Source organism: Arvicola amphibius, chromosome 6, assembly GCF_903992535.2.
Source record: "Arvicola amphibius chromosome 6, mArvAmp1.2, whole genome shotgun sequence".
Classification (NCBI taxonomy): Eukaryota; Metazoa; Chordata; class Mammalia; order Rodentia; family Cricetidae; genus Arvicola; species Arvicola amphibius.
The window spans coordinates 20,670,734-20,695,269 of record NC_052052.2 but is presented as its reverse complement, the minus strand read 5'-3'; the positions used below and the strand labels follow the sequence as shown (position 1 = coordinate 20,695,269).

The window sequence follows — 24,536 nt, the reverse complement described above, 5'->3', positions numbered from 1 at the left end:
GCAGATCTGTTTGTAGGAAGTAAGCTGGAGGATTACAGAGGCCCTGTTTGGAGAAAAGAAAAAAAAAGGCCACAAATTCTCACCACCAACTGGGGACATCAGGCTCCCTTTTCAAAACCAATTATTAAAAAAGAAAAAGGAAACTAAATCCAAAATCCACAATAAAATAAAGTCCAAAATAAACCTGACAGACATCTCAAACTTTGGGGGGATGAGCAGAGTTGCTCACACCCACCCCAGTCAGGGATGACCACCAGGAGGTAAGCAATAACCTTGCTCCTGGAGGGCACCCTCAGGCACAGAGCGCACCCTCTTCCCTGAGCCACATCCCTTACCGTGGAGGAGGAGGCCCCGGCTGAGGCTGGACGCACTCTTCGTGGGGTCCAACCAAGGTAAAAGGCGCCACTCCCCTGGGTGAAGCGCGCTCCTGAACAGCAAGACCTGATTTTAATACCTCATTAACTTTTCCTTCCCAAACTACAACTAAAAATGTTTCACTGGCACTTTTGGCTAAGAGTGCCTAATTTTTCCGTAAGTTCTGGTCTCCTGAGATGGGAGCTGGGGAACACTTGGCGAAGCTGCTGTTTCTGACGAGGGACAGGACAGCTGGGGAGGTGAAGGCCACAGATGCATTCAAATGTCCACAGTATTAGTTCTACCTGAAGCAACTGATGTCTCTGCCTCACCAAACACCCTGCAAAGGGGCATCATGTTTCTGGGGTCTGTGACCAGGTTGTTTGCCCTGCCTGACATTCACTGGTGCATGAAGTTTCTGTGTCATCCAGGATAGGAAGCTGCAGAAGGAGCAGGAGGTCCCTTGAGCTGGCTCTGGCCTCACGGCTGACAGGATCTCTGGAGGATTCTCAGGAAGTCTGCGGATCCTGTCAGGGTCTGAGTTGGAAATGAGTGAGGAGAGCCTGAAGGGTCACCAACCACCCCATAAAAAACCCAAAATGTCTTAAAAACAGTTCATAGACTGAAAAGCTGACAATTTCTGTATCACAATATAGAAAACAGCTGTGGCATCTAGAAGAGTCTCGGTATAAATTCCAGTAGAAAATCAAGTTGGTTTTCTGTGGTGTGGAACAGTCTTCAAAGTCTGACTGTTGCAGGCTGGCTTCTTTATGATATGCTGGCTTCTCTTGGATGGGGAGGGGTGGGGACCGGGACAGGACAGTCCCTAGAGGGAAGAAAAGCACGAGTTTGAACCCCCACAAAGGAGCAAGCTTCCAGCACCAGCACCATGTTCTCCTGGCCGTGACATGGTGAGCAGCATGGCTGTCCTACCCAGAGTCCGTTTTAGGCATTCACCTGTCTGGATTCGTGCATATGTCCCAACCCCCAGTGCTTTCGTCCAGAAGTCGGGCCCCGTTCTCAGCTCTGTTCTCCAGCCCTCCCTGGTTCTGGCCCACAGATCCCAGAGTTGCCAAGAGCCAATAACAGCGAGTGCAGGGGACTCCAGAGGTGGGTGACAGTTCAGACCCAAGTTTGAGGTATCTCCTCCTACCCAGTGATGCTGGCACACTAAGGCAGGACACCTATGACCTAGCTGCTCTGGTTGGAGCCACATAGTTAACTGCAGCTTCTGCCTTTACTTTCTTGAGTTCCAGTGTGGACCTGTCTTGGGGTCAGGGGCTCCTGAGAGCTTTCTCTGGCTGAGATGGTGGCACCCCCCCCATCCCAGCAGGAACACCCTTACCTGAGCTCACTCCTCAGAGATCTCGGTCTCCTGGTGGACGACCACCTTGGTCACTGACATGTCTGGGTGCTGCTCCTTGGCCTCCTTGATGGCTTGGACAAGGACCTGAGAAAGACAGAGGAAAGCTGGTCAGGCAGAGAAGCCTGGCGCACTTCTGTGGTGATGGCAGCACCAGGGCAGCTCACAGTACAGCCCGAGTGGACCAGAACCTTGACCTGCCCTGCCCTGCCCTGTCTTGCAGAGGGAAGCTACTGGACTTGGAATAAAAAGGCAAGGAAGGGCAGATGTTTTCTTCAGAGAAACAGGCAACCTTAGGAGTGAAAAGATTTGTTCAGGTGGTGAACCTAGGGCACAAACCGTGTTCAATATGGGAACAGGGAGAGCCAGGCCAGGAAGGTGAGAGAGCACACAGGTTTCTCTGACAAAAGTGGAAGGCAGGCAGGAAGACAGGCTGACCTGTGGCATCCTGCGCACTGGTTTAAGCACATTTATCTACTTAATCTTCACAGCCCAGTGAGTCAGGGTTCTGTGGTGAGTCCCACCCTGTAAACAAGAGCACCACAGGCGACAGACACAGAGGCCAAGTTGTTTCATAGCTGCGAGGGAAACCGGGCTTTTGAATCTGATGCTCGCCTTTGTCACAGAGTCCCTTAGGTTCCAGGGTGCCAGTCTGAGCCTCTGAGTTACTGTGACACCACTGTCCTGGTAGCCTGTTAGAGCTGTTTGCCTGATGGATCCTCAGGACAACCTCCAGCCAGTCATGGGGAATAGACGACAACTTCTGGCATCGGGATTTCCACAAAACCTGCTGTCTTTGCTGGCCCCTGCTCCTCTTCCCTGACCCAGCTGCTACATAGGTTTTCTCTGCGCTCAGCTCAAGTCCTCTCCCTGGAGGCTCCGCCTCTCTCTAAGAAAGCCTGGACTGTGCTTTTCTCCACAGAGTTCTTTCTAAAGTGCACCATCCCAAGCAGGAGCAAACCACACCTCCTCCACCTTCCTAGCGTCTTCGAGGGTCCCAGGAGCTCTTCTCTGAGCCGTCTAGTATCATGACATCCACTCATGAGTACCTTCTACCCCACAGCTCTTGCTGTTAGAGATCACAGGCAATGCAGCGGGGCTCAAACCACAGGTGGCAGGCTGGCAGTAGGAAGGACCCACTGAGCTCAGCACCCAGGCACAGGCCCCTACCTGGGCTTCCAGCCTTACTTCTGGGACCCTGAACACAGTATCCACAGCAGTGCGTCCCAGCCCTGCAGCCCCTCTTCCTGTTCCTGGCACACCAACAGAGGCCAGAGCTGCTCTGGCAGGCCCACCCCCTCCACCAGGCTCTTCCACCCCCTCTCCTCGGAAGCTTCGCTGTTCCAACAGCACCCAGCAGTGAATTAGGAACATTAATCTGACCTTATTATTTGCTAATTGCTTGTAGCACACAATTAACATCTAATTAACATAAAAGCATAGAATTTTAGCACCCAGAAGGGCCCTGGAATTATCTGGATCAACCCACTCTATTTTAGAAAGCGTCAGATGGAAAGTGATCTACGCAAGGTCACACAGCAAGTTGGCAACAGATCCAGGACACCACATCTCCTGGTGTCTTACCCTCCTCCTGCTGTCTGTTGAGCTACTGTGGCACTCTGGGGCAGGGACAGCACCTCCTCTTTGTTTCTGTGTCACCACCACCCCTGAATAACAACAGGGATCCATGGACTTGGAGCTCACACGCACCCACCATCTCCTCCTGTATACCTTTTGTTGTTTGAAACAGGATCTCACTATGTAGCTCAGGCTGGCCGTGGGGAACTCCCTGCCTCAGCCTCCCGAGTGCTGGGACTACAGGTGTGGCCACCAGGCCCACGCACTGCCTGTCCACCCCACTAACAGCCTCGCCCCCTCAGGCTTCCCTGTTTCTTCCCAAGAGCTAAGGCAGCTGTTTGAAGATGCTGCTGTGCCCATCGAGCCCCTCCTGCATTCCCACCTGATCGTGGTCAACATCAGCATCTCCTGTGATCACAATTCTCTTCTCGATCCGGGTCTCAGAAATTCCACCTTTGACAGTCTGCAACCAAAGGAAGGGGCCAAGAGAAAGCCGTTACGCAGCGGGAAAGAAAACCAAGACAGCCCAGGTAGTTCTAAAAGCTCCCTTCAAAATGTTCTGTTTGTTTGTTATGGTGAGAATGTGGCTCAGACTGAGCACTGCGATGCTGGCACTCCCAGGACAGCCTTTCACATCTCAGCATGGGTAGGACCTGCCAACAGGAGCGTCCCGCTCCCCTCCCCCACTTTGGCCACTAGATTCTAGTACACACACAAAACCATGTAGTTCATTATCCACTTTCTTTCCCTTCTTCCCAAACACTACAGAAGCCCAGAAGGAAGAGCGGCGCCTCCTTTTGTTCGTCTATATTTTCACCTGATTATTTTCAGCTTCATCTGGGACCGCCTATTTTAAAGCATTTCACATTATTAATGTCAAAAGAGCCTTAAATAATCTCAAGTGAGGACAAATAGGGAAAGCCGAGACTGAGACACACAGAGCTGGCTCACTGCATCTGTGTCTGATGATAACGTTCAACCAAACTTCCTCTTTCTAGATCTCTTCCTTATAACTGAGTGCAGGTCAGACGTGGGGGTGCACACCTGTGCTCCAGGTCAGCCTGGACTACACGGCGAGTTTTAGGCTAGTTTGGGTACAGAATGAGATGTCAAGAAAGAAAAGAAAAGAAAGGGGAGGGAAGGGAAAGGGGTAAAGAGAGGGAGAGATGTGGAGGGGAAGGAAGGAGGGAAAGAGGGAGGGATGGGGATGGGAAGGGAAGGGAAGGAAGGAAGGAAAGAAGGAAGGAAGGAAGGAAGGAAGGAAGGAAGGAAGGAAGGAAGGGAAAGAGAGAGGGATGGGGATGGGAAGGAAGGAGGGAAGGAAAGAGGGAGGGATGGGGATGGGAAGGAAGGAGGAAAGGAAAGAGGGAGGGATGGGGATGGGAAGGGAAGAAAGGGGGAAAGAGAGGGAGGGATGGGGATGGGAGGGAAGGAAGGGGAGAAAGAGAGAGGGATGGGGAAGGGAAGGAAGGAAGGAAGGGGGAAAGAGAGGGAGGGATGGGGATGAGAAGGGAGGGATGGGGAGGGGATGGAAGGGAGCGCATTTCTTCTAGTGCTACAGCAAACATGGACTGCCTGATTGTGTAAGGATAATTCAGACTTTTGACATTTTGTCTGCCTTGCTTCCTATAAAGTGGTCTAGTGATCTGAGCATTTCAACTCCAAACTATGGTTCCCATGGCCTCAGAATGAAACAACAACAAAAAAAATGATCCATCAGATCAGAAATCTGGTTTCTAGCTCAGAAAATATGGTTGCACCATATCAACAATCTCTACCCTCAAACTGTATGCCTGAGTCAGGTGGTGGCGCACGCCTTTAATCCTAGCACTCAGGAGGCAGAGGCAGGTGGATCTCTGTGAGTTTAAAGTCAGCCTGGTCTTAGAACTTAGCAAGTTCTAGGACTGGCCCCATAGACACTGGGAAACTCTGTCTCAAAACAAAACAAAACCAAAGAAAAAACAAAAACAAACACGTGTATGCTTGTGTGTGCACGCATACCGAGGATGGAGCCTGCAGCCTGTGCATGATGGGGGGGTGCTCTCCCACTGAGCTATACCCCCACCCCAAGCTGACATTTAGACCTTGTCCACAGCAAGATGGACAGATGTGCAATGAGAAAGACTAAACGTGGCTTTCCAGGTGAATTCTGGGAAAGGCATCAGGTCCTTCCACCTGGGACAGAGCTGACAGCCTTTGCTTATGTTGCTCCTCTCTATCTAGGGTACAGCAGCTAGCTCAGATGCCATTGGAAGCTCTGCTACCTTGGTAATCTGAGTCGTGGTCGTGCTGCTTGTGGTCTCAGATGTGATGGTGTGAGCTGTCAGCAAGATTCCAGGGTCCAGGTCCCCATTGCTGTCCTCAGTCTGCAGAAGAAAGCACACACAAGTTAGCCCCTCGGGAGGCCTTGGGCTGAGACCCTCAGGTGCAGCGTGGCACTTCAGCTGTATCTCCTGCTCAAACGTCTACTTCCCTCACATGACCTCTCAGCTAATAAGCAGAACCACTCTCTTGGGAACAGGCTCTTTCTTAACAAGCTGGATGAATGGGGCTGGAGAGATGACTCGGGGTGGTTGGGGCACTGGCTGCTCTTCCAGAGGATCTAGGTTTGATAGGGCCATCCTTCCCTAGCACCCACATGGCAGCTCACAACCATCTGTAACTCCAATTCCAGGGAAATCCAACACCCTCTTCTGTCCTCCCTGGGCACCAAGCACATGTGTGGTACCCATACATACATGCAAATAAAACACCCATACACACTAAAAATAAAAGTTAAAACTAGGTGCAGTGGTACACGCCTTTAATCCCAGCACTTGGGAGGCAGAGGCAGGTGGATCTCTGTGAGTTCAAGACCAGTCTGGTCTTCAGAGAGAATTTCAGTAGAACCAGAGCTACACAGTGAGACCCTGTCACACAACAAACAAAAAGTTGAATGAAGACAGGTGTGGTGCACATCTCTGAGTTTGAGGTCAGCCTGATTTATAACTTTTGGGCTAGCCAGGGCTATGCAGTGAGACCCTATGCCCTCCTGCCCCCCAAATACTGAGGAATACAAGTTTCTCAGCACTAGGTCAGTAACTGGAGTGGTTCTGAAAGAGGCAGGAGTGTGGCACAGTTTGAAGAGTAGCTCCAAGCTGCACAGGGGCAACATCCCACAGTTCCAAAGGGGCACTAAAGCATCTTTAGTAAAGCCGGCCTATGAAAGCGACAGAAGGGACAGAACCATTCGCCTGCTCGGGCGAGAAAACTCAGACTTGAAGGTGCCGAGGAGTCACTGCATTCTCCCCACAGCTCCTGCGCTTCACACCCACGGCAAGAGAGTCAGGGCTCCTGGTGGCTGGGGTGCGAGGGAGTGGCATCACAGGATGAAACAGGAAAGACTGTACTAGCCAGCGAGGGAACAGTTCCACCTCCAACAACTGAGCCAGGGACTGAGCAAATGAATCAAAGTGTCCACTTATGAGAATGCAGGACACATGCACAAATAGGCATTAGTGACGTTGCTGACAGCAAGCTATTACTGTAAGGGCTTCTCTTGCTGGGAGGGGCTTAAATTATCTTAAATATCAGTTTATGCAACTAATCCGCATGGGAATCAAACAAGGACTGAGGCTGCTTATTATGATTAGCTAAGAAATGACATTAGCGAGAAGCTAAAAAGATGTTGACAGGGGCCGTGAGAGATGTTATCAGCAGGTAGGTGGGCAGTCAGAGCTGCACAAGTCTCCATGGGTACACATACATGAAGGGTATTACACCCAAAATGCAGTAGATGACTGACTGCCTACTTTCCTCCTGTGCCACCAGAACAAGCAAGCACTTTCTTTTTTTAAAAAGATTTATTTATTTATTCATTCATTCATTCATTCATTCATTTATTTATTTATTATGTATACAGTTTTCTCAGGATTCTGTCTGCATGTATGCCTGCAGGCCAGAAGAGGGCACCATGTGAGCCACTATGTGGTTGCTGGGAATTGAACTCAGGACCTTTGGAAGAGCAGGCAGTGCTCTTAACCACTGAGCCATCTCTCCAGCCCAAGCAAGCACTTTCAATTTTATTTTAAAAAGACATGGTGCTGCTCAGACTGGCCTTGAATTCTTAGGCTCCTGTAACTCTCCTGCCTCAGCTCCTGAGTAATTGAGACCGCAGGTGTGGAACACTGTGACTGGCTTTATTTCATTTATGAGCAGGACCACATTTCATCGAGACTCTGAGGTACTGGGGATAGGGAAGAGGAGGATTAGGAAGGCGCAGAATCCCTGGTGGAGCCTGGATTCCCATCCCCAGGCTAATGGAGTGTACAATTATGAAGCAATTTTTCTTCCCTTCCTCTTCAGTCCTCACCCCTGCCAAGGCCTACTTGATAGCTTTTTTCCATCTCTTTTGACTGACAGGCCTTTCTCTTCATTTCTGAAGGTGACACTTACTGCTGTTCTTAAGAATCATCCCCCAGGTCCGCCCTGTCGCAGTCTCGTCTTCAAGCCCGTCCCGACTTTAATACAGTCACTTGCAGCTTTAGGAATCACCTTTAAAAGGCTGTTGCTTTAATGATGCTACTTTACCATCTACCCCTGAACAATGGAAAGCAACTTATCACTCACCAAATTAAATTCTACACTCTCAACCACAAAGACAGTGGAGGGGAGCGCACAGAGACACACTGAACATCTCTGGAGATGCCGGCACTTGGCAGACACCATCTCACCAAAACTTCCTCCAAATCTTGAGGCAGCAGGGGTAGAGCCAAGGAATGGACGGTCTGGGAAGCTTCTCTGAGGTTATCCATTAAGTGGCTACCCCTTTCGGGACATACAATGCTGTGTCTAACTACAAAGCACAGGTTTTATCCTCCAAGCTTCCCAAGGGTAAAACATCATCTGGTTCATGGTGCCAGAAAGACCGACTGAGAAGATCTTCAGTGTCCAGCCAGAGTTTCATGGCTGCCCCTTTACACTGTGTTTACCAGTGAGCTACACCCTAGCTCCTGGATTATTTATTTACCCATTTGAGTTTTTATACAGAACTTTCTAGTATCTGATTATTTGTTTACGTGGGTTTCTTCCTCCTTTTTCATTTTTGGTCGATGTTAATTTTTCCAGTCAGGGTCTTTCAGGGTAGGCTGGGGATGGGGGGCTCAAATTCCTAGTCACCCTGCCTGGGTTCCACTGTGGGCCACTGTGTTTGGCTGTGGCAGGGCTTATTGCCACCTTTCTCTCCTTACTAGAATGTTCCCTAGAGAGGGACCCTTACATCACCACTTTGACTTAATACACAGAACTCAAAAAACATGCTGTAGAGTGAATTAAGAGCTCCTCTCATAGAATATTAACTTTTTGCCTTCTGTGACTAATTAAAAAGAGAGAGAATTCAACAGAACATAATTCTAGCATAGTCAGATTACCAAAAACAATGAAGTTTCACTGTAACTAGAAAGTGAAAGACTTAAAAAAAAAATTTGAACCCTCACAGTAATACCATAACATGGACACTAACACTGTGGGCAGGGCTGGTCAAGGCTTAATGATTTGCCCAAGTTAGGACACAGAGGAGCAGAACCCCATGCTCAGGTTTATTTGACCCAAAGCCCATGTTTTTCACATTAGAATAACTTTCCCAGATGATTTGGGTGGAGAACATACGTAGTCAGACCTGTGGTAACTTCATTTGCTCTTTGGTGTGGGGGAGTAAACTGGGGTTGCCCACATGTCAAGTGCAATGTTCTTCCACCAAGTTAAAACCCTCAGCCCTGATGTTCTGCATTTATTTCCTTTTTTAAGATAAGTTATTTTGAGAAAGGGTCTTATGTAGCCCAGGCAGGTGTCACAGGTATAACTTCGAATGACCTTAAACTCCTGATCCTTCTGTTCCCATAGCCAGAGTGCTGGCAGCACAGGTGTGCCCAGCCACGCCCAGTCTTCACTTTTATGTGTGTGTAATCAAACAAATAGGTGCAGGTGCACGTCTGTAGAGGTCAGAGGACACCACAGGTACCAGTCCTCAGGTGCTTTTCATCTTTTATTTGAGACAGGCTCTTTCACTGACCAGTAGGTCAGACTAGCGGGCCTGAAGCTTCCATCAGGAGAACCTGGGGGTCCAGAGTCAGGTCCTCATGCGGTGAACCATCGTCCCAGCCCAAACCAGACCCAGTTTTGTGTGGTTTAGCGACTGACCCCAGGTCTCCGTGCATGGAGAGCATACTGACTACCTGAGTGCCCAGAGTGCTCACCGGGACGCCCTTGAGTCAGTGCTCACAGTAACGGGAACCCCGAAGGGAGAAACCACCGACTGTCTGCAGCCCCGTCTTTGTTCCGGAGCGTCAGTCTTACCTGGGCAGCCTCGTAGGTGATGGTCTTGGTCTCAGTGTGGACAATAGGGACATCTTTGGTTGGGATTTCACTTTTCACAGCATTGGCAGTGTCTGAGATGGTGACAGTCTGAGTCTTTACCAGCGGAGGCTGTGGACAGTAAAGAAACAGAGTTGGCCAAGCCTTCCCGCAGGCCACGGGGAGCTGAACCTCTGACACTGATCTGATCAAAGCTGGAGCCACTCTCCAAAGACACGGTTCCCAAGAAGCCCCCACAGGGTGTCACACCTCGAGAAGGGCATTCAAAGCGGCATCACTGTGATTACGTTCATAAGCTTAGTGGAAAACGATAACACCAGACAGTTTATGACCGGTGATATAAAACACTTTCTTAGACTGACCTTCAGAATTTGAATATAAAATTATTTGCCAAATAGAAATCACTTTCATTCATCCTTGTGACTGTATATTATAATTAAGAAAACCAGGCACATTTCTCCACTGAGTACAAATGTACGCGAAGCAGAGAGGCCTTGGAACGCATTTCCTTGGAATTCATTAACTTCTTTCAAATCAATGTCAGACATTCACTTTGGATTCACTGAGAAGAAATAGTGTTTGGAAAACCAGAAAGAAAAAAAAAATCAGTTCTCCCACCACCTGGTGATTAATTTCAAAATTCCAAAAGAACGAGCATTAGTGGGATGGTACAGACCCTCCTGCTCATCTGTTCACCTCTCCCAGGACACCAATCACCCTAAAGCTACCATTGGATTGTGATAAGGTTAAGTGGCCATTCACCTCAGTGCAGAAGTTAGTGCCTATGATCACGGAGTCCCCTGGGGGCAGTGGAAGTGGTGGGTTGCACAGTATAGCAGTATAAATTGTCGCTTAAAATCAAATGTTAGTAAGGAGCACTGGAAAATGTCTGAGCGTGGTCTCAGAACCCCGAAGGCTCCTCCCCATAGGAGTAATTCATCTCTTGTCATAGCTCATCCTTAAGAGAGGAGAGGGGAACATTCTTACACCAGCTCCACGAAGGTAAAGAGCTGGAATTTACTCCTAAGAGTTTTGGTAGGTCATCAGAAGAGGAAACCATGGCTGGTTGGAGTTAATTCCTCTGACTGAGTTCCTTTACGGCATCAAACTGCAGAGGCCATGTCCTTAACCACCACCGCTGCCACCTCCTCCACAGATTCTGGCCTTCTCCCAAAGGGTGTCATTAGACCTGCATTGTCACATCAGTTACTACCTGGAAACTTCGAATGAGGGTGGGGACCTGGTTACCCACACGAGAGTCAAGAGAGGATCCGCTCTGGGTCTCAAGGGTCTCTGCTGGTGCAACTGGCTCTTCACTACTGTCTGCCTTTTTTCCACCATGTTGCAGCTGGCAGGAAGCTGGAGTTACCGAGAAACTTAAGGTATTGGCCTGTTCCTCCACTCCTAAACGTTCCCCACTTGGGCCTGTTGGCATCTCATGAGCATCATGATAGCCAGCTGTCCCCTGCTCCTTCTCTTCCGCCTCCTTGCTGTTTATGGAGAGGGAGCCAGAAGCATAGCTCTGAGGAGACGCCGGTGGGGTGGTCATCAGACTCTGACTAGGGGCCACTGACTGCTTGGGGCTCTCCCATTCGGAGGAAGGGTAGGTGGATGGCCCTTTTGTCACGACAGCCACCTCCTCTGTGCGAATGTCATTAACACTCTACAAATGAACGAACACACACAAAAGCAAGATGAGTAAGTGGGGAAACAAGGGTGGAACTCTGAGAATCATTAATGGCTTTTAAGAAGTCTCAAACATATTATCGCTATTATCGCCAGACCCCTTCGCTCCAAAGATGATCAGAAGAACTGCTGTTCATGTGTATATCAGGAGCTTAGGCAGTTTCGACTCTGCTCCTATTCCTGAACCACTGCTAATATGAGAACAATTGCAGTGCACCTCACAGTGTTCTGTGCTTCATGCCTACAGCCCTCAACATACAGCATGCGCTTTCATGCCCGAAGGAGTTACCTGCCACCCCTACTCACTGGCTCAATAACGCAAAAGACAATGTAACTTGGGAGCTAATCAAAACACGTTCTCGATGAGTTCTCATATCTCCAAGCCATACATATCATTCTGGCCCCTCAGAGGAAGCTAAAATGTAGACTTTTGTCAGCAAGGGGATGGGAGTTGAGTTCATGCTGCATGGATAGCTTCAGTCCCAATCCTGATGTCAGACCCGATACCAAGGGAAGGGAAATGACCAGCAAGTGACATGCTTTTACACAGATGAATGACACAGCACTCCAACAGGAAACAGAGTTCCCTCCTGGCCACACGGGATGCATGTATATGTGCACACACATGTACATATTTAGCTTTTGCAATGTCCTTTTTTAAATTAGTAGCTCTAAAGCAGTTCATCATAAGAAGTTAAGCATTGACATATATAAACTAATATGAGCTTAAGATTCCCCGCACATTCATTCCCCTTTCTAGCCTGACTTTCTAGCAATCTTCAGTGTCCCTGATTCTGGCTGCTATGAGATTCTCTTTTGTCTGGAGTTAAGTCTACTCAGGCCTCAAACCTCAGAAAGACCATTTTACCACTTCACATGTTATATAGGAATGTAGCGATAGAAAGGTCTTTTAAAGAAGGCATTCCAGGAGAAAAGACACAGCTAGGACCAGCTGACATATTCCAGTGTCAATCAATCAATCAATCGTCTGTCTACCTACCATCTGTCTTTCTAATTATAATTAAAAATCACCGTGCTCGTCTCTCGTAAACTAGCCCATGTTGTGTTGAATATAAACTAATCCCTCTTAAGGCTCTGAACTCTGGAGCCACTTCACTCCTGAGCCATCTCCAAACAGGCAACTGGAGAGCATTTGGAAGAGCTACACACTGAATCAGACGAGGACATCTTCCATTAGCTGACTGTAAGTACTATACAGTGCATGCAGGAGAAATGAGCGGTTGGAGAATTCAGCTGTCTGTAGAACAGACACATAAAATACTTTGGCTAATAGCATATGAATGTCCTCAAATTAAAATGAGGCTAACGTTAGCTGGGCTCGTAGAGGTCTTAGGATCAAATACAATAACATCTATGAAAACATTTTGCAATTCTAAGGTACCAACCCACTTTACGTAACTTAACCAATCAGCAAGGCAGCTCCAATGTGCTTGGCCTAGAGGACACAGAACAGATTTGTCGTTGCTATGAGCACACTGGACTATTTTCTAGTGTCCTTCTCTCACGAGGTTTTGGGTTTTTTTTTTCCTTCTCCCTAAGGAGTTGACCAAAAGTAGCTCACAAATGGGCTTTCTCAAGCTGTTCGCCCAGCCCAGTTCCGGGAAGGACCAAGCCCATTCACATGCAGAGGGGTAGTAAAACTTCTCTGCACAATCTCCCTACAACTGGAAGGCTGGCTGATTGTGACAACTGAACAATGAACAATCTTGCTGTTTGTTTTTAAACAGCCTCACTGTGTATTCCTTGCTGGCCTTGAGTTAGTGGTTAATGCTCCCAAGTGCTGGGATTACAGGCACGCAACACCATGCCTGGCAGGCCGATCTGTGTCAGTCTGCAGAAATGATAAGTGACTGTCATCAAGACATTATTTGCTAATTAAACACTGCTTAGGCTAGCACCTCTTTTTGATTGTTTGTTTTGTATGCCCTTGGGCAGGGGTGATGGCTCTTTCTTTCCACTCTGAGGGTCCTGGGAACTAAACTCAGGTCATTAGGCTTGGCAGCAAGTGCTTTTAGCTGCTGAGCCATCTCTAGGCTGGCCTCTGGACTGAGTTGTGTTCTGCTAAGCAAAATTAAACAGGTTGATCTTCCCCCTAAAGCAAATATAGAAGCCATCAAAGGTTCAAGAAGTAGTGAAAGTAATGTCAAGAATAAATATTCAGAGTGCCTAGCATTCATTAGCTGTCATAAAGAGAAGACCGGCAGCAGTTGGGTTGGTCAGCTGTGTCTTGCACTCTAACACCAAGTCAACCTTTCTGGTTGGTGCCATTGTCTGATCTCAGGGAAAATACAGAAAACCACTTAACTGGACATGTGTGAGGAGTGTAACATGCCCAAAATTAAACTTCCTCTGTTGCTGCCTGGCCCTCTTGCCAGCCGCTTCCTTCATTTCTATACTGATAAAGGATAGCACTGTCTAGTAGCCAGGTCAGAACCCTGAGTCCGCTCCCACGCTATCCCTACACTCACTACCATTTTTAAGCACTACATTTATTTTACTTAGTGTGTATTTATGTACTTGTGTACAAATGTGTAAGTGTGCACCTGCATATCTTACACGTGGAGGTCAGAGGATAACTTGTGGGAGTCAGTTCTCTCCTTCTACCACGTGGGTCCCAGGAATGGACCTCTGGTGGTCAGGCTTGGCAGCAGGCTCCTTTATTCCCAGAGCCACCTCACTAGCCCCACTTACCCTGTCTCTGTGTTCACACATTAGCTCCACTCAAGCTCCACCTGGCTTTTAAGAGATGAAGAGCCGGGCGGTGGTGGCGCACGCCTTTAATCCCAGCACTCGGGAGGCAGAGGCAGGCGGATCTCTGTGAGTTCGAGACCAGCCTGGTCTACAAGAGCTAGTTCCAGGACAGGCTCCAAAGCTACAGAGAAACCCTGTCTCGAAAAACCAAAAAAAAAAAAAAAAAAAAAAAAGAGATGAAGAAAAGTCTCTGACTGGTGTGGAGCTTATTGATTAAGCTGGGCTGGCTGGTCAGCAAGCCCAGGAACCCCCCATCTCCATCACTCTGCTGGGATTTTAAGCACATGCCACCACACCCTGCATTTTTACTTGGTTTCTAGGGAGCAAACTCAGGTCCTCACGCACGCACAGCACATGCTTTACCAACCAGACCACCTCCCTTGCCCCTCATTTAATTCTTTGCAATCTCACTTTGAGGTAATCGTTATCCTTCTTTTATAAATGAAGGAACAGAGAGCTTAAGCAAGTTAGAGCTGGGGTTTACATTCAGCTCTGCCCTGGATCCGAGAGCCTCTTCTTCCTACACCATTAAGCAGCATCCTGAGTAGGACAGACATGCATGTCTGACTGCATCATGGAATGACCACAACAACAGTCCAAAGAACCATAGAAGGACCTATTTAGTGGCTGGGATTACATTTTTAAATGTAAGACGTCTGAAAAGACAGAAGATAGGACTGGCCAGGGGGTATAAAGCCTCATGACAAGAGAAGCCCATGATCTGGCATCTAGTGTCAGTGAAGAATCTTAACGGACAGAGCTGTTGCCTGTGGCCACGACCATCAGCACAGGCCACTGTTATATAACACTGCACCACTGCATGAAACCAAATTAGCCTAGAAACTATGAAGGGATCTTGCCAGAAATATGATTTGACATATGGCTATGTCTGAACCATCCACAGTGAAAGGCAAAACTGAGGCTTTATGTGACTCAGGTGTTTGTTGGTCCAGCTGTTGCTTATCTGACTACTGGGAGACACGCAGGAAGAAGCAGGCTACAATAATCGACCAGATACCTGTACAAGGCGCTGGCAATAAGCACATGGACAAGGACCAGGTGCACACCTCTAATCCCAGCACTTGGTACGAGCAAGCGTCCGTGAGTCAAGGCCAGCGTGGTCTACAGAGACACCCAGTCTTAAAAAAACCAAACCAACATCACATTTTGAAAAACCTTTCTAAGATTTTGCTACTTAAGCAAGCTTTCCTGAGGAACTGAGGTAATTTCTCCCATGTTTATTCTGTCACTTGTTCCCTACTTGGTGAAGGTCGGTGTTGCCTTTAGGTTTCAGGGCTGTGATAGAAACCCAGCACCTGTCCCAGATGGAAGGAAGAAACGTACCTGACATCATCTCTTTCTTTCTATAGAGAGAAACAAGTGAAGATCAGAGCCACACTTGGAAACCTGTCAGGCAATTTCAGAGACGCCCTTGTGTCTCCACCTCAGGACACCACCAGCTGCCAAAATGAAGGAAGGAAGGAGGCAAAGGATGCTCCCTTCAAAGACTACCCTCCTCTTGACAATGCTGTTTGAGTCCTCAAATACTTAACAATGACGGTTTTCAGCCACATGTGGGGTCATGCCTGTAATCCTAGCCCTTGGGAACCTGAGAGAGGAGGCTCATGAGTTCAAGAACAGCCTGAGCTAGTTAGTTTGATTCCAGCTGACATAGTGACACTTTTTCAAAACAAGGGGTAATAAGGAAGGAGGTCAGCAAACCAATCCCAGTGAACCTAAGAACCTGTGTATAGTGGGAGAGAGCGAACCCACAGAGCTGCCCTCTAACACATGCACAACCACATCCAACACACTACTACTACTATTAATAATAACAATTATTATTATTCAACGATGGATAGTTAATATAGAAAGAAACTGTGAAAATTTAAGAAATATCTCAGACTTTGTTTAATGTTTATTGTAAAAGGATATTCTTAGGAATATAAATTACAAATCTGACTGTACCTTGATTTGATTCCTTAGTATATTTTCACACTAGAAATCTGCCTCTGGAACAGTGAAGACATGCAACAGAAACTGTAACTCACCTGTCAAAGTCCCATCAAAGGCTGAGGGTAAAGGTCAATGGTAGAGCACTTGCCTCGCATGTACCCAAACCCAGAGTTTGAAACCACAGTATTGTAGGGAAAAGAACAGCAAAAGCCCAAAGTCATGATAGCAATTAGAAATGTAAAATATTAATGATCGCAGTGTTCCCCAAATTAATCTAAATAACGCTGCTTAGTGATACACACTGAAGATCCACACTGCAGCATGTTTCTATCTACATTTTGATGGAAGGAATGTTTGGGATTGAACCTAGAGCCTCTGCTGTGCTCTTAACCCCTATTTATATTCCTTAAAGAATTATTTTTAGGCCAGGCATGGTGGTGTACACCTTTAATCCCAGCACTCAGGAGGCAGAGGCAGGCAGATCTCTGTGAGTTTGAGGCCAGCCTGGTCTACAGACTGAATTCAGGGCTACAGAGAAAGCCCTCTCAAACACACACACACACACACACACACACACACACACACACACATGCATGAGGCAGAGCAGTGCAGACATCTGGTCCACACATGGAGGCAGGTTCTTCCTGAGCATCTAAGGTGTGGCTTTCAGATTTCATGGAGCAGGCTCATCTGTTCACCCTTTGTCACAAGTTCTCAACCAGGTCTTCTTCAGTAGGGTGTGTGTGTGTGTGTGTGTGTGTGTGTCTGTGTGTACGTATGGTGCTGGTTATCAAACCTGGGCCTTTGCACATGATAGGCAAATGCACTACCACTGAGCTACATCCCCAGCCCTTATTCTCGGTATGTTTTATAGAGCATCACCAGTTAGAATCTTGAAAAATCTCTGATAGAAGAACTGAAATAGGTACGCTATGCTTATATCTAAAAAATATTCCTGAACCAAGTTTTGACAGACGTTGGCTAGGCTGTTTTGAGTGCGTGTGTACAGAGTATGTGTGTGTGTGTGCATTCCTGTGTGAGTGCACATGTATTCCACAGGGTGTGTGTGTGGAAGAGAGCAGTGGCCAGAAGACAGCCTCAGGTGCTATTTGAGAGAAAGTCTTCTTGAGTTTTGCTGCTCTGTATGCTTGAACAGATGCCTCAGACGCTTCTGGAGAGTCTCCTGTCTCCTCCCATCTTGAAGGAGCACTGGGTTTGTTGATGCCCCCACCATGTCCAGCTATCTGTGTGAGTAAACTCCTTGAGGATTCAAGCCCAGATCTCACACTTACAGGCAGGCGCTTTACCCACTGAGCCATCTCCCCAGCTCAATGGGCTATTTTAAAAGATTACTTCTTCTATGAGTATTCAATATCCAGAAGGATAATACTGACTTGGTCACAAAATCTAAAATCACTTGAATGTATAATTAGCTCATTGCTGTTTCCAAGCCTCAAAGCATATCTTTCTATATTGTAATTAGCCAAACGTTTGCTTTCTGAAGTTAATATCCCCCAAGAGTGCCTTAGATTTGTAACCAAGCCCACCATGGCTATTAAAACACCACCAAAGGCTTTCATTTTGTTTTGTAGTTTGTCAAAAAAAAAAAAAAAAAAGACTTGAGGCTGGCTTCCTAAGTATTTACATTTTTTTAAAGACAGGGTTTCTTTATCTATCTTGGAATTCAGTCTGTAGACCAGGCTGGCCTCAAACTCACAGAGATCCACCTGCCTCTGCCCCTCAAGTGATGGGATTAAAGGCGTGCGCCACCAACACTCAGCCTTAAGCGCCTACTTAATGGTACAAAAAAAAAAAAAAAAACTGTAATATTATCTGCCATGACTTGTGGTTTGTTGAAACACAAATATCTCAAAGAAAATTGTTGATACACTAAACACATCAATCAGTGCTTCTCTATGTTAAGAGGAAAGGAATTTGTTAGATTTTTTTAAGTCAGGTACAGCGGCCTGTGTGTGCACTCGGAATCCAAAGGGCTGACTTGAAGTCAGGTACAGCAACCTGTGTGTGTGCACGGAGTCCCAGGCTGACTTGAAGTGTCTTGCTCAATCGCTCTCCATCTTTCTCAGTGAACCTAGAGCTGGCTGTCGTAGCATCTTCCCTTTTCTGACGACCCAGGCACCAGGGCTACGAGTGCGCACTGCCAGGCACAGCTTTTTAGGGGGGCACGGGATCCAAACTCAGGTCCCATGCTTGCACAGCAAGAATTTTACCCACTGAGTCGGCTCCCCAGTCCTAAGAAGACAAGTTTTGATAAGAAAGGGGAATGACGGAGATGACAGGAGGATTGGGGGTAGAAGGTTCACGCAGACACAACACCCCCAAGAGCACATTACCCTTGATTTGCAAACCCAATAAGAAATGCACTGCACTGCCAAGGCCACAGAACCAGCAGGAATCCAGGCTATCTTGCTAAGCACAGTGGGAAGACACCGAGTAGAAGAGTTCAGCTCCTCGTTCCTGACTAAAGTAAACAATAAATATTACAGTCACAAATATTATCAACAATGTGAGATTCCCAGATGGTCTGCAACATGCAAGCTAAAAAATGTAGACTCCAATCCTGATTACATCAGTTCTTCCTGCATTCTTCTCTTTCAACAAATCATGGCAAGGGTTCATGTCTCAAGGAAGAATGGCTTTAAAGGCCTCAGGAAAAGGCTTAAAAAATACAACATATGTCACTATATATTAAGGCGATAAATATTTATAATCTTTTTCCTATTTTGAGAAACTATAAATATCAGTGTTTGCCTTGACTGTATAATAACCAGTAGGAACATCAACCTGGTAATTAACAAGCAGCATTCCCTTTCAAAATCGCTTTTCAATGGGCACTTGCAATAAAAGATAAATCAGATGTGGCAGCGGCTTCTTTGGTAAAAAGCCATGTGTAAACAGCACATAAAGATGACAAGGCAAGCAGCAGTAGCCCATACTTCAGCCAAAAAAGGAAACAAACGAAGAAAGAACAAAAGTTACAGAAAAGAAAAACATCCCTGGCCCCCACCCCCGAAAGCTTGTAAACAGAAGCTGCCACCACATTACAACTCAGGCTGCCAGCAGCTTTCAAAGGGACGTCAGAGTGAGGGCCCTGCAGGCGGGGATAAACTAACAACAGAGTTAAAGTGCCTAGAGGAGGTGACTCAGAGTCCTTCATCGTCACACGATGCTCCTGCCCACATCATCCTTTCTCTCTTGGTTCCGTCTTCCCCGTGCCTACAGCTTGTGTGCTGGAAGTAGCTCTAGTGCTCACTAACGTCCCCATGAGACCCAGTCATGCTCAAGGGTCACTGCATATAAAGCTTCTCTGGGTAAAGGAGCTAGCTGGTCTGGGCAAACGTTTCCTCATACCGTTATTTTATTAACTTGATAAAACTGTTTCTAGGTTAAGAACACATAACACGGCCTTTCTTTCTCAATGAAGGCGGTGAAGCTCACCAATAACAAGAATCCTTCAGTTTTGGCTTCAAAGAGTTTTGAACTGGAGCCTGCTAGGCATGGCTCTGAGCTAGCCTCTGCCTCCCCAAATGCAGTCTGTAGGGTTTTCTAAATGGTACTGTTATTAGATTATCCCCGAATAGGTGACTGCAAAAGCAAACATCGTCAAAACCCATGCCTGATGCAAAATTTTAACTATTAGCTAATAGAAAATTTTGCTTTTGTACTGCACTCACCCGCACGAACTGCACAGATCACGTGAGAACCTCACAACTGGGCGGATCTGCAGAAGTCGGAGTGCTTAAGCAAACGTTAAAGGTTATGTGGAACACGGCTGAGAAAACAAAAACCTGGGGTGGTCAGTTTTACCTTGTTACACTGTGAAGGGTCAAGATAGACCAACGGAAGAGAAGAAGAGGCCAGAAACAGCACAGACATTCCAGTCATTTACAATGGAACAATATTAAATTTGTGAGCAAGACTTCACAGAAACCTCATTTCCAAATTATTAAAGTCTCTCTCTTTTTTCTCTTAAGAGAGGGGCTCACATGGGCCTTGACTTTGTCACTGTGTAGACAAAGCTGATCTGAGATTGCTGATCTTCCTGACTCCGCCTCCCAAGTGCTGGGGTTACAGGTGTGTGCCACCACTCCTGGTTTGATTAAAATCTTAATAAACACTTAAAAAAATTATACCCGAACTTGATGTCTAAAAAACCACAGCATATTGATTCCACAGAACTAAATGCAACAGAAATTATTTTTAGATATTAGTGATCTGTGGCTCCTCTCCATGAAAAATAACCCTGCAGTAATGAAATGGTTTTCTGTGCTAACATTTTCAACAAATTCTGAAAGGGAACGTGGCTTGGAGAGAGCACAACAGCACTTTTCTGTTATTTAGACATAACCGCAGGTATACATGTATTGAGCTGGTAAACACACCACTTCAAAGTGTGGATTGTTTGGTGCTTTTGGCCATCAACAGAAAAACACAATGAGATTCACAGCTGTGACACCGAGAGGGTTTGCCCAGGGTGAAGAATGACAATGAGTCTTAATTCCGTGGGAGAGGAGTAAGCTCTCTTCACACCCACACAGCCACACCCACTCCCCTCTTCAGTCTTCAGTCTGATCAGGGTGGCAATACTGCATGGTTAATAACTACTAATTTATTCAGAGCTCTTAAAAAAACACAAAAGGCAAATCAGCATAATAAAATGTGACAATTGCACGTTACTGAGGCGGGTTAAATTAGAAAAAATTATTTTTAAAACCTGACACAAATAAGTCAAATGAACACAAAGTGATTTAAACAATATTTTAAGGACTGAACACATGCAAATAAATGCCTCTGTATCAGGATTAAGCAAAATACAATTACTAGGCGTGGGCGCTGACAGTATTTTCTAGGCAGGCATCTTGAGGTGATCAACTGAAGCACACGTTCCCCTTCCCTCCCATCTCTTTTGGGTCTGCCTGTGTCCAATGTCACCAGCTCTAACTTCCATCACAATCACTAGCAACCAGAAGCTGACTTGCAGTGAGAGCTATTCATCATAAATCTACACAGTAACTGAGCAATTAACATGAGAAAAACATCAGAGAAAATGTCCCTAAAGAGGAATTTTATAGCAGGTTTCTTTAGGCTTAATACCACACCAAACTGGTAATGAATAAACTATTTGAGTAAGTATGAGAGCCAAAGGATCTTGGACAAGAAAACTGAAAGAAAAAGGGGGTTGGGGTTTATTAAAACACTTCCAACAAGCAGTTACATAGGCCAAATTACAGGGAGCAAAGACTCTCGAAAGGACATTATTTTCTGCTAACTCACCAACAAACTACTGCCCCCAGTAGACTCCAAATCAGGGACTTCTCATCAAAAAGTATTTTATTTTGACAGCAATAATTAGAAAAGCAAATATGTCCCTTCAAGGGCTAATCATAAATTTATGCAACTGTCTGAAACACAGAAGGGCACCAAGTGCTCAGTGGGTATCAGTTCACTTAAGAGGGTCTTATTTTTGATTATGTGCACATGTGTAAGTGGGCGTGGCATCTGCAGAGCTTGCAAGTGTGAGCACTGGAGTGAGCTGGAGTTACTGGCAGGCACAACCACTTAACATGAGTGCTGGGAACTGAACTCAGGTCCTCTGGAGAGCAGGAAGCACTCTAAAGTGCTGAGCTATCTCTCCATCCCTCGTTATGTTTTCTTTTTTCCTTAAAGATTTATTCATTTATTTATTTATAATATTATTTATATTATAATTATAATTTATTTATAAATAATAAATATTTATTATTTATAATTATACAGTGTTCTGCATGCATGTATGAGGGCACCAGATCTTATTATAAATGGTTGAGGTTGCTGGAACTAGAACTCAGGCCCTCTGGAAAAGCAGCCAGTGTTCTTAACCTCTTGAGTCATCTCTCCTGTCCCCCTTATTATGTTTTTAAAACCATGCTATGGTGGTTTGAATGAAAATGGTCTCTATAGGCCCAAAGGGAGTGGCATTATTAGGAGGTGTGGCCTTGTTGGGGGAGGTGTGTCTCTGGGAGCTGGCTTTGAGGTCTCAGACACTCGAGTCAGGCCCAGTCTCTCACTATCTTCCTGCTGTCTGCCTATCCAGATGTAGAACTCTCAGCTACCTCTCAGTACCATGTCTGCATGCATGCATGCATAATGGACTAAACCTCTGAACTGTAAGCCAGTCCCAATTAAATGTTTCCTTATAAGAGCTGCTGTGGAGCCAGGTGGTGGTGGTGGCAGTGTACACCTTTAATCTCAGCACAAAGGAGGATCTCTGTGAGCTCAAGGCCAGCCTGGTCTACAGAGTGAGCTCCAGGACAGCCGGAGCTACACAGAGAAATCCTGTCTCAAAAAAAAGAAGAAGAAAAGAGGTTTTTTTTTTTTTGTTGTTTTTTTTTTTGTTTAAAAAGTTCCCATGGTCACGGTGTCTCTTCACAGCAATAGAAACCCTAAGACACAAGCTTATTGCATAATTCTAGAATCTGGTTAAAGAGAAGGTGTATTTAAGAATTACTATTTCTTTATTTTTATATGGGAAAATTGAGACAGATCCTTTAACCCCAAACAAAACAAAGAGGGTGGATGGGCGTCAGCAAGTCTGTTGAGGCCTCTGTCAACACAGAGCACACTGGAAGACAAGTCAGACATGGGCACGGTGGTGTCACAGACTTCATGTTCCAGGTAAGAGGCTCCGGATGCCAATTTCCAGTTTCTAACCACAAACAAAACAGCACCAAGGCAGAACAACAACAAAAATAAGCAGTCAGCTTTCTAGTCTGTAAGGGAAATCCAAAAACTAGTCTCTGCTGACCGAATTCCAATCGATCTTTGTTTCTGTATGGCCACCAGCTAAGAATAGATTGTTTTTAAATGGGTAGGGAAAATATTTAGTGGCATAAAAATTGTACAGAAACCAACCCTCAGTGTCCAGCGAAGTCTGACTGGTGTGCAGCCACACAACTCCCTGCCGTTGTTTTTGTAACTTTCACTGTGCTATGGCAGAGCTGAGCAGCTGTGAGACCACACAGCCTGCAAGGCCTGGCACCCCCTGTCACTACAGAGAACCACTCAGTGGCCTAACGTACAAGACTCATGATAATCTGATAGTTTTTGTGGTTTTCTAACTAAAAACGTAAGGAAAATGTATCAGATTGATGTCGGCAATGTAGTGAAGATAAACACACACATTCCCCTTATGACATCAAACTCCAGGATGAGCTTTATCCAGGTGAGCATGTACACCAGTCTTGGCCAATATATTCTGGAGTGAAAATAGTTGATTATTAGCTATGAGAAAGGACAACTAAACCAAATTACAGATGTTAACAAGGGAGATCAACATTTGCCATAACGGCATCCAACTTGAGGTCCTTTAAGTAAGACAGGGACTACAAAAGGTTAATAAAGAAAAGGTGTGGCCTCTGGGCTCTGCCCTGGCTTTCTTGGCTCCCTACACGTACTGATCAAGCATACAGTGATCAAATCTCAATACAAGAGTCCAAGTAATTTATCCATTGCCATCTGCTACTAGTAATTTAGTTAACAGACTGATTATTTGTTATATACAAGGCAAAGTGGCACCTGGGATACAAAGGTGACAGATGTCAAACAAAGAGGAACAAACCAAGGGCTCACCTTTGACCCAGACAGTAACCCTCAAAGGGCAAGGACTAAGATTAACTCCACAAGAGTTCCCTTTAACTTTAACAAGAATTTTCTTGCAGAGGCCAGAAATTTCTTTCTCTTGTTTGTTGAAACAAAGTCTCCCTGTGGTATCTAGTCTGGCCTCAGTGGGCAACCCTGCTTCAGGCTCCCAAATGTCTGCAATACCTGCTCTGCACAACCACACCCCACTCTTAATAAGAAACTCTTTACAATCCCTGCATTCGAGATTGATAAACTAAGCCATGGAGAAACACCGTGACTTAATGCAAGAGTGATTTATACAAACTCTTGGCTGTCCAAAAAACGCGATCATCTATCTTGGGAGATACTGAGGCATAAGCCGCAAGGCTAGTTTCTAAACCTTTGAATGCACCCAAGAGTCAAATGCTGGAGGGGAGGGGGCTGAATTAAGATCTTGTCAGACCCTAAAATCCGGAGATGCTATCTTTCTGCATCCGTGCAATGCACAGAAGAGTGCAGGAAGTACTCATGTTTCCCCCTCATTTCTCTTTCCCTTCCCCCTCCCACCACCCAGTTCTCTCGGCTCTCACTGTCCTGGGGATCAAACCAGGGCCTCCTGCATGTTAAGCACACGCTCTGTGGTGAGCTAAGCCCCCTTTTCTTTTTTTTTTTTAAATATTTATTTATTATGCATACAATATTCTGTCTGTCTGTATGTCTGCGGGTCAGAAGAGGGCAGCAGACCTCATTTACAGATGGTTGTGAGCCACCATGTGGTTGCTGGGAATTGAACTCAGGACCTTTGGAAGAGCAGGCAATGCTCTTAACCTCTGAGCCATGTCTCCAGCCCTAAGCC

The 24,536-nt window shown here is 46.2% G+C and overlaps 1 protein-coding gene across 9 annotated transcripts in view; it reads right to left on the bottom strand.

Annotated features, from left to right (window-relative positions):
- Positions 1–671: 671 nt before the first annotated feature.
- Positions 672–24,536, bottom strand: part of Epb41 (erythrocyte membrane protein band 4.1) — a 152,563-nt gene continuing 128,698 nt past the window's right edge. For 5 of the 9 annotated variants that reach the window (XM_038333436.1, XM_038333430.1, XM_038333433.1 and 2 more), the window contains 6 exons: positions 10,860–11,309; positions 9,629–9,757; positions 5,560–5,661; positions 3,678–3,758; positions 1,700–1,804; positions 672–1,180 (listed from right to left, as the gene is read on the bottom strand). In XM_038333436.1, the coding sequence (XP_038189364.1) occupies positions 1,706–1,804; positions 3,678–3,758; positions 5,560–5,661; positions 9,629–9,757; positions 10,860–11,309 (861 nt within the window). In that variant the 3' untranslated portion in view covers positions 672–1,180; positions 1,700–1,705. The remainder of the gene's footprint in view (positions 1,181–1,699; positions 1,805–3,677; positions 3,759–5,559; positions 5,662–9,628; positions 9,758–10,859; positions 11,310–24,536) is intronic. The other 4 variants (XM_038333435.1, XM_038333437.1, XM_038333438.1 and 1 more) reach the window with 2 other exon arrangements.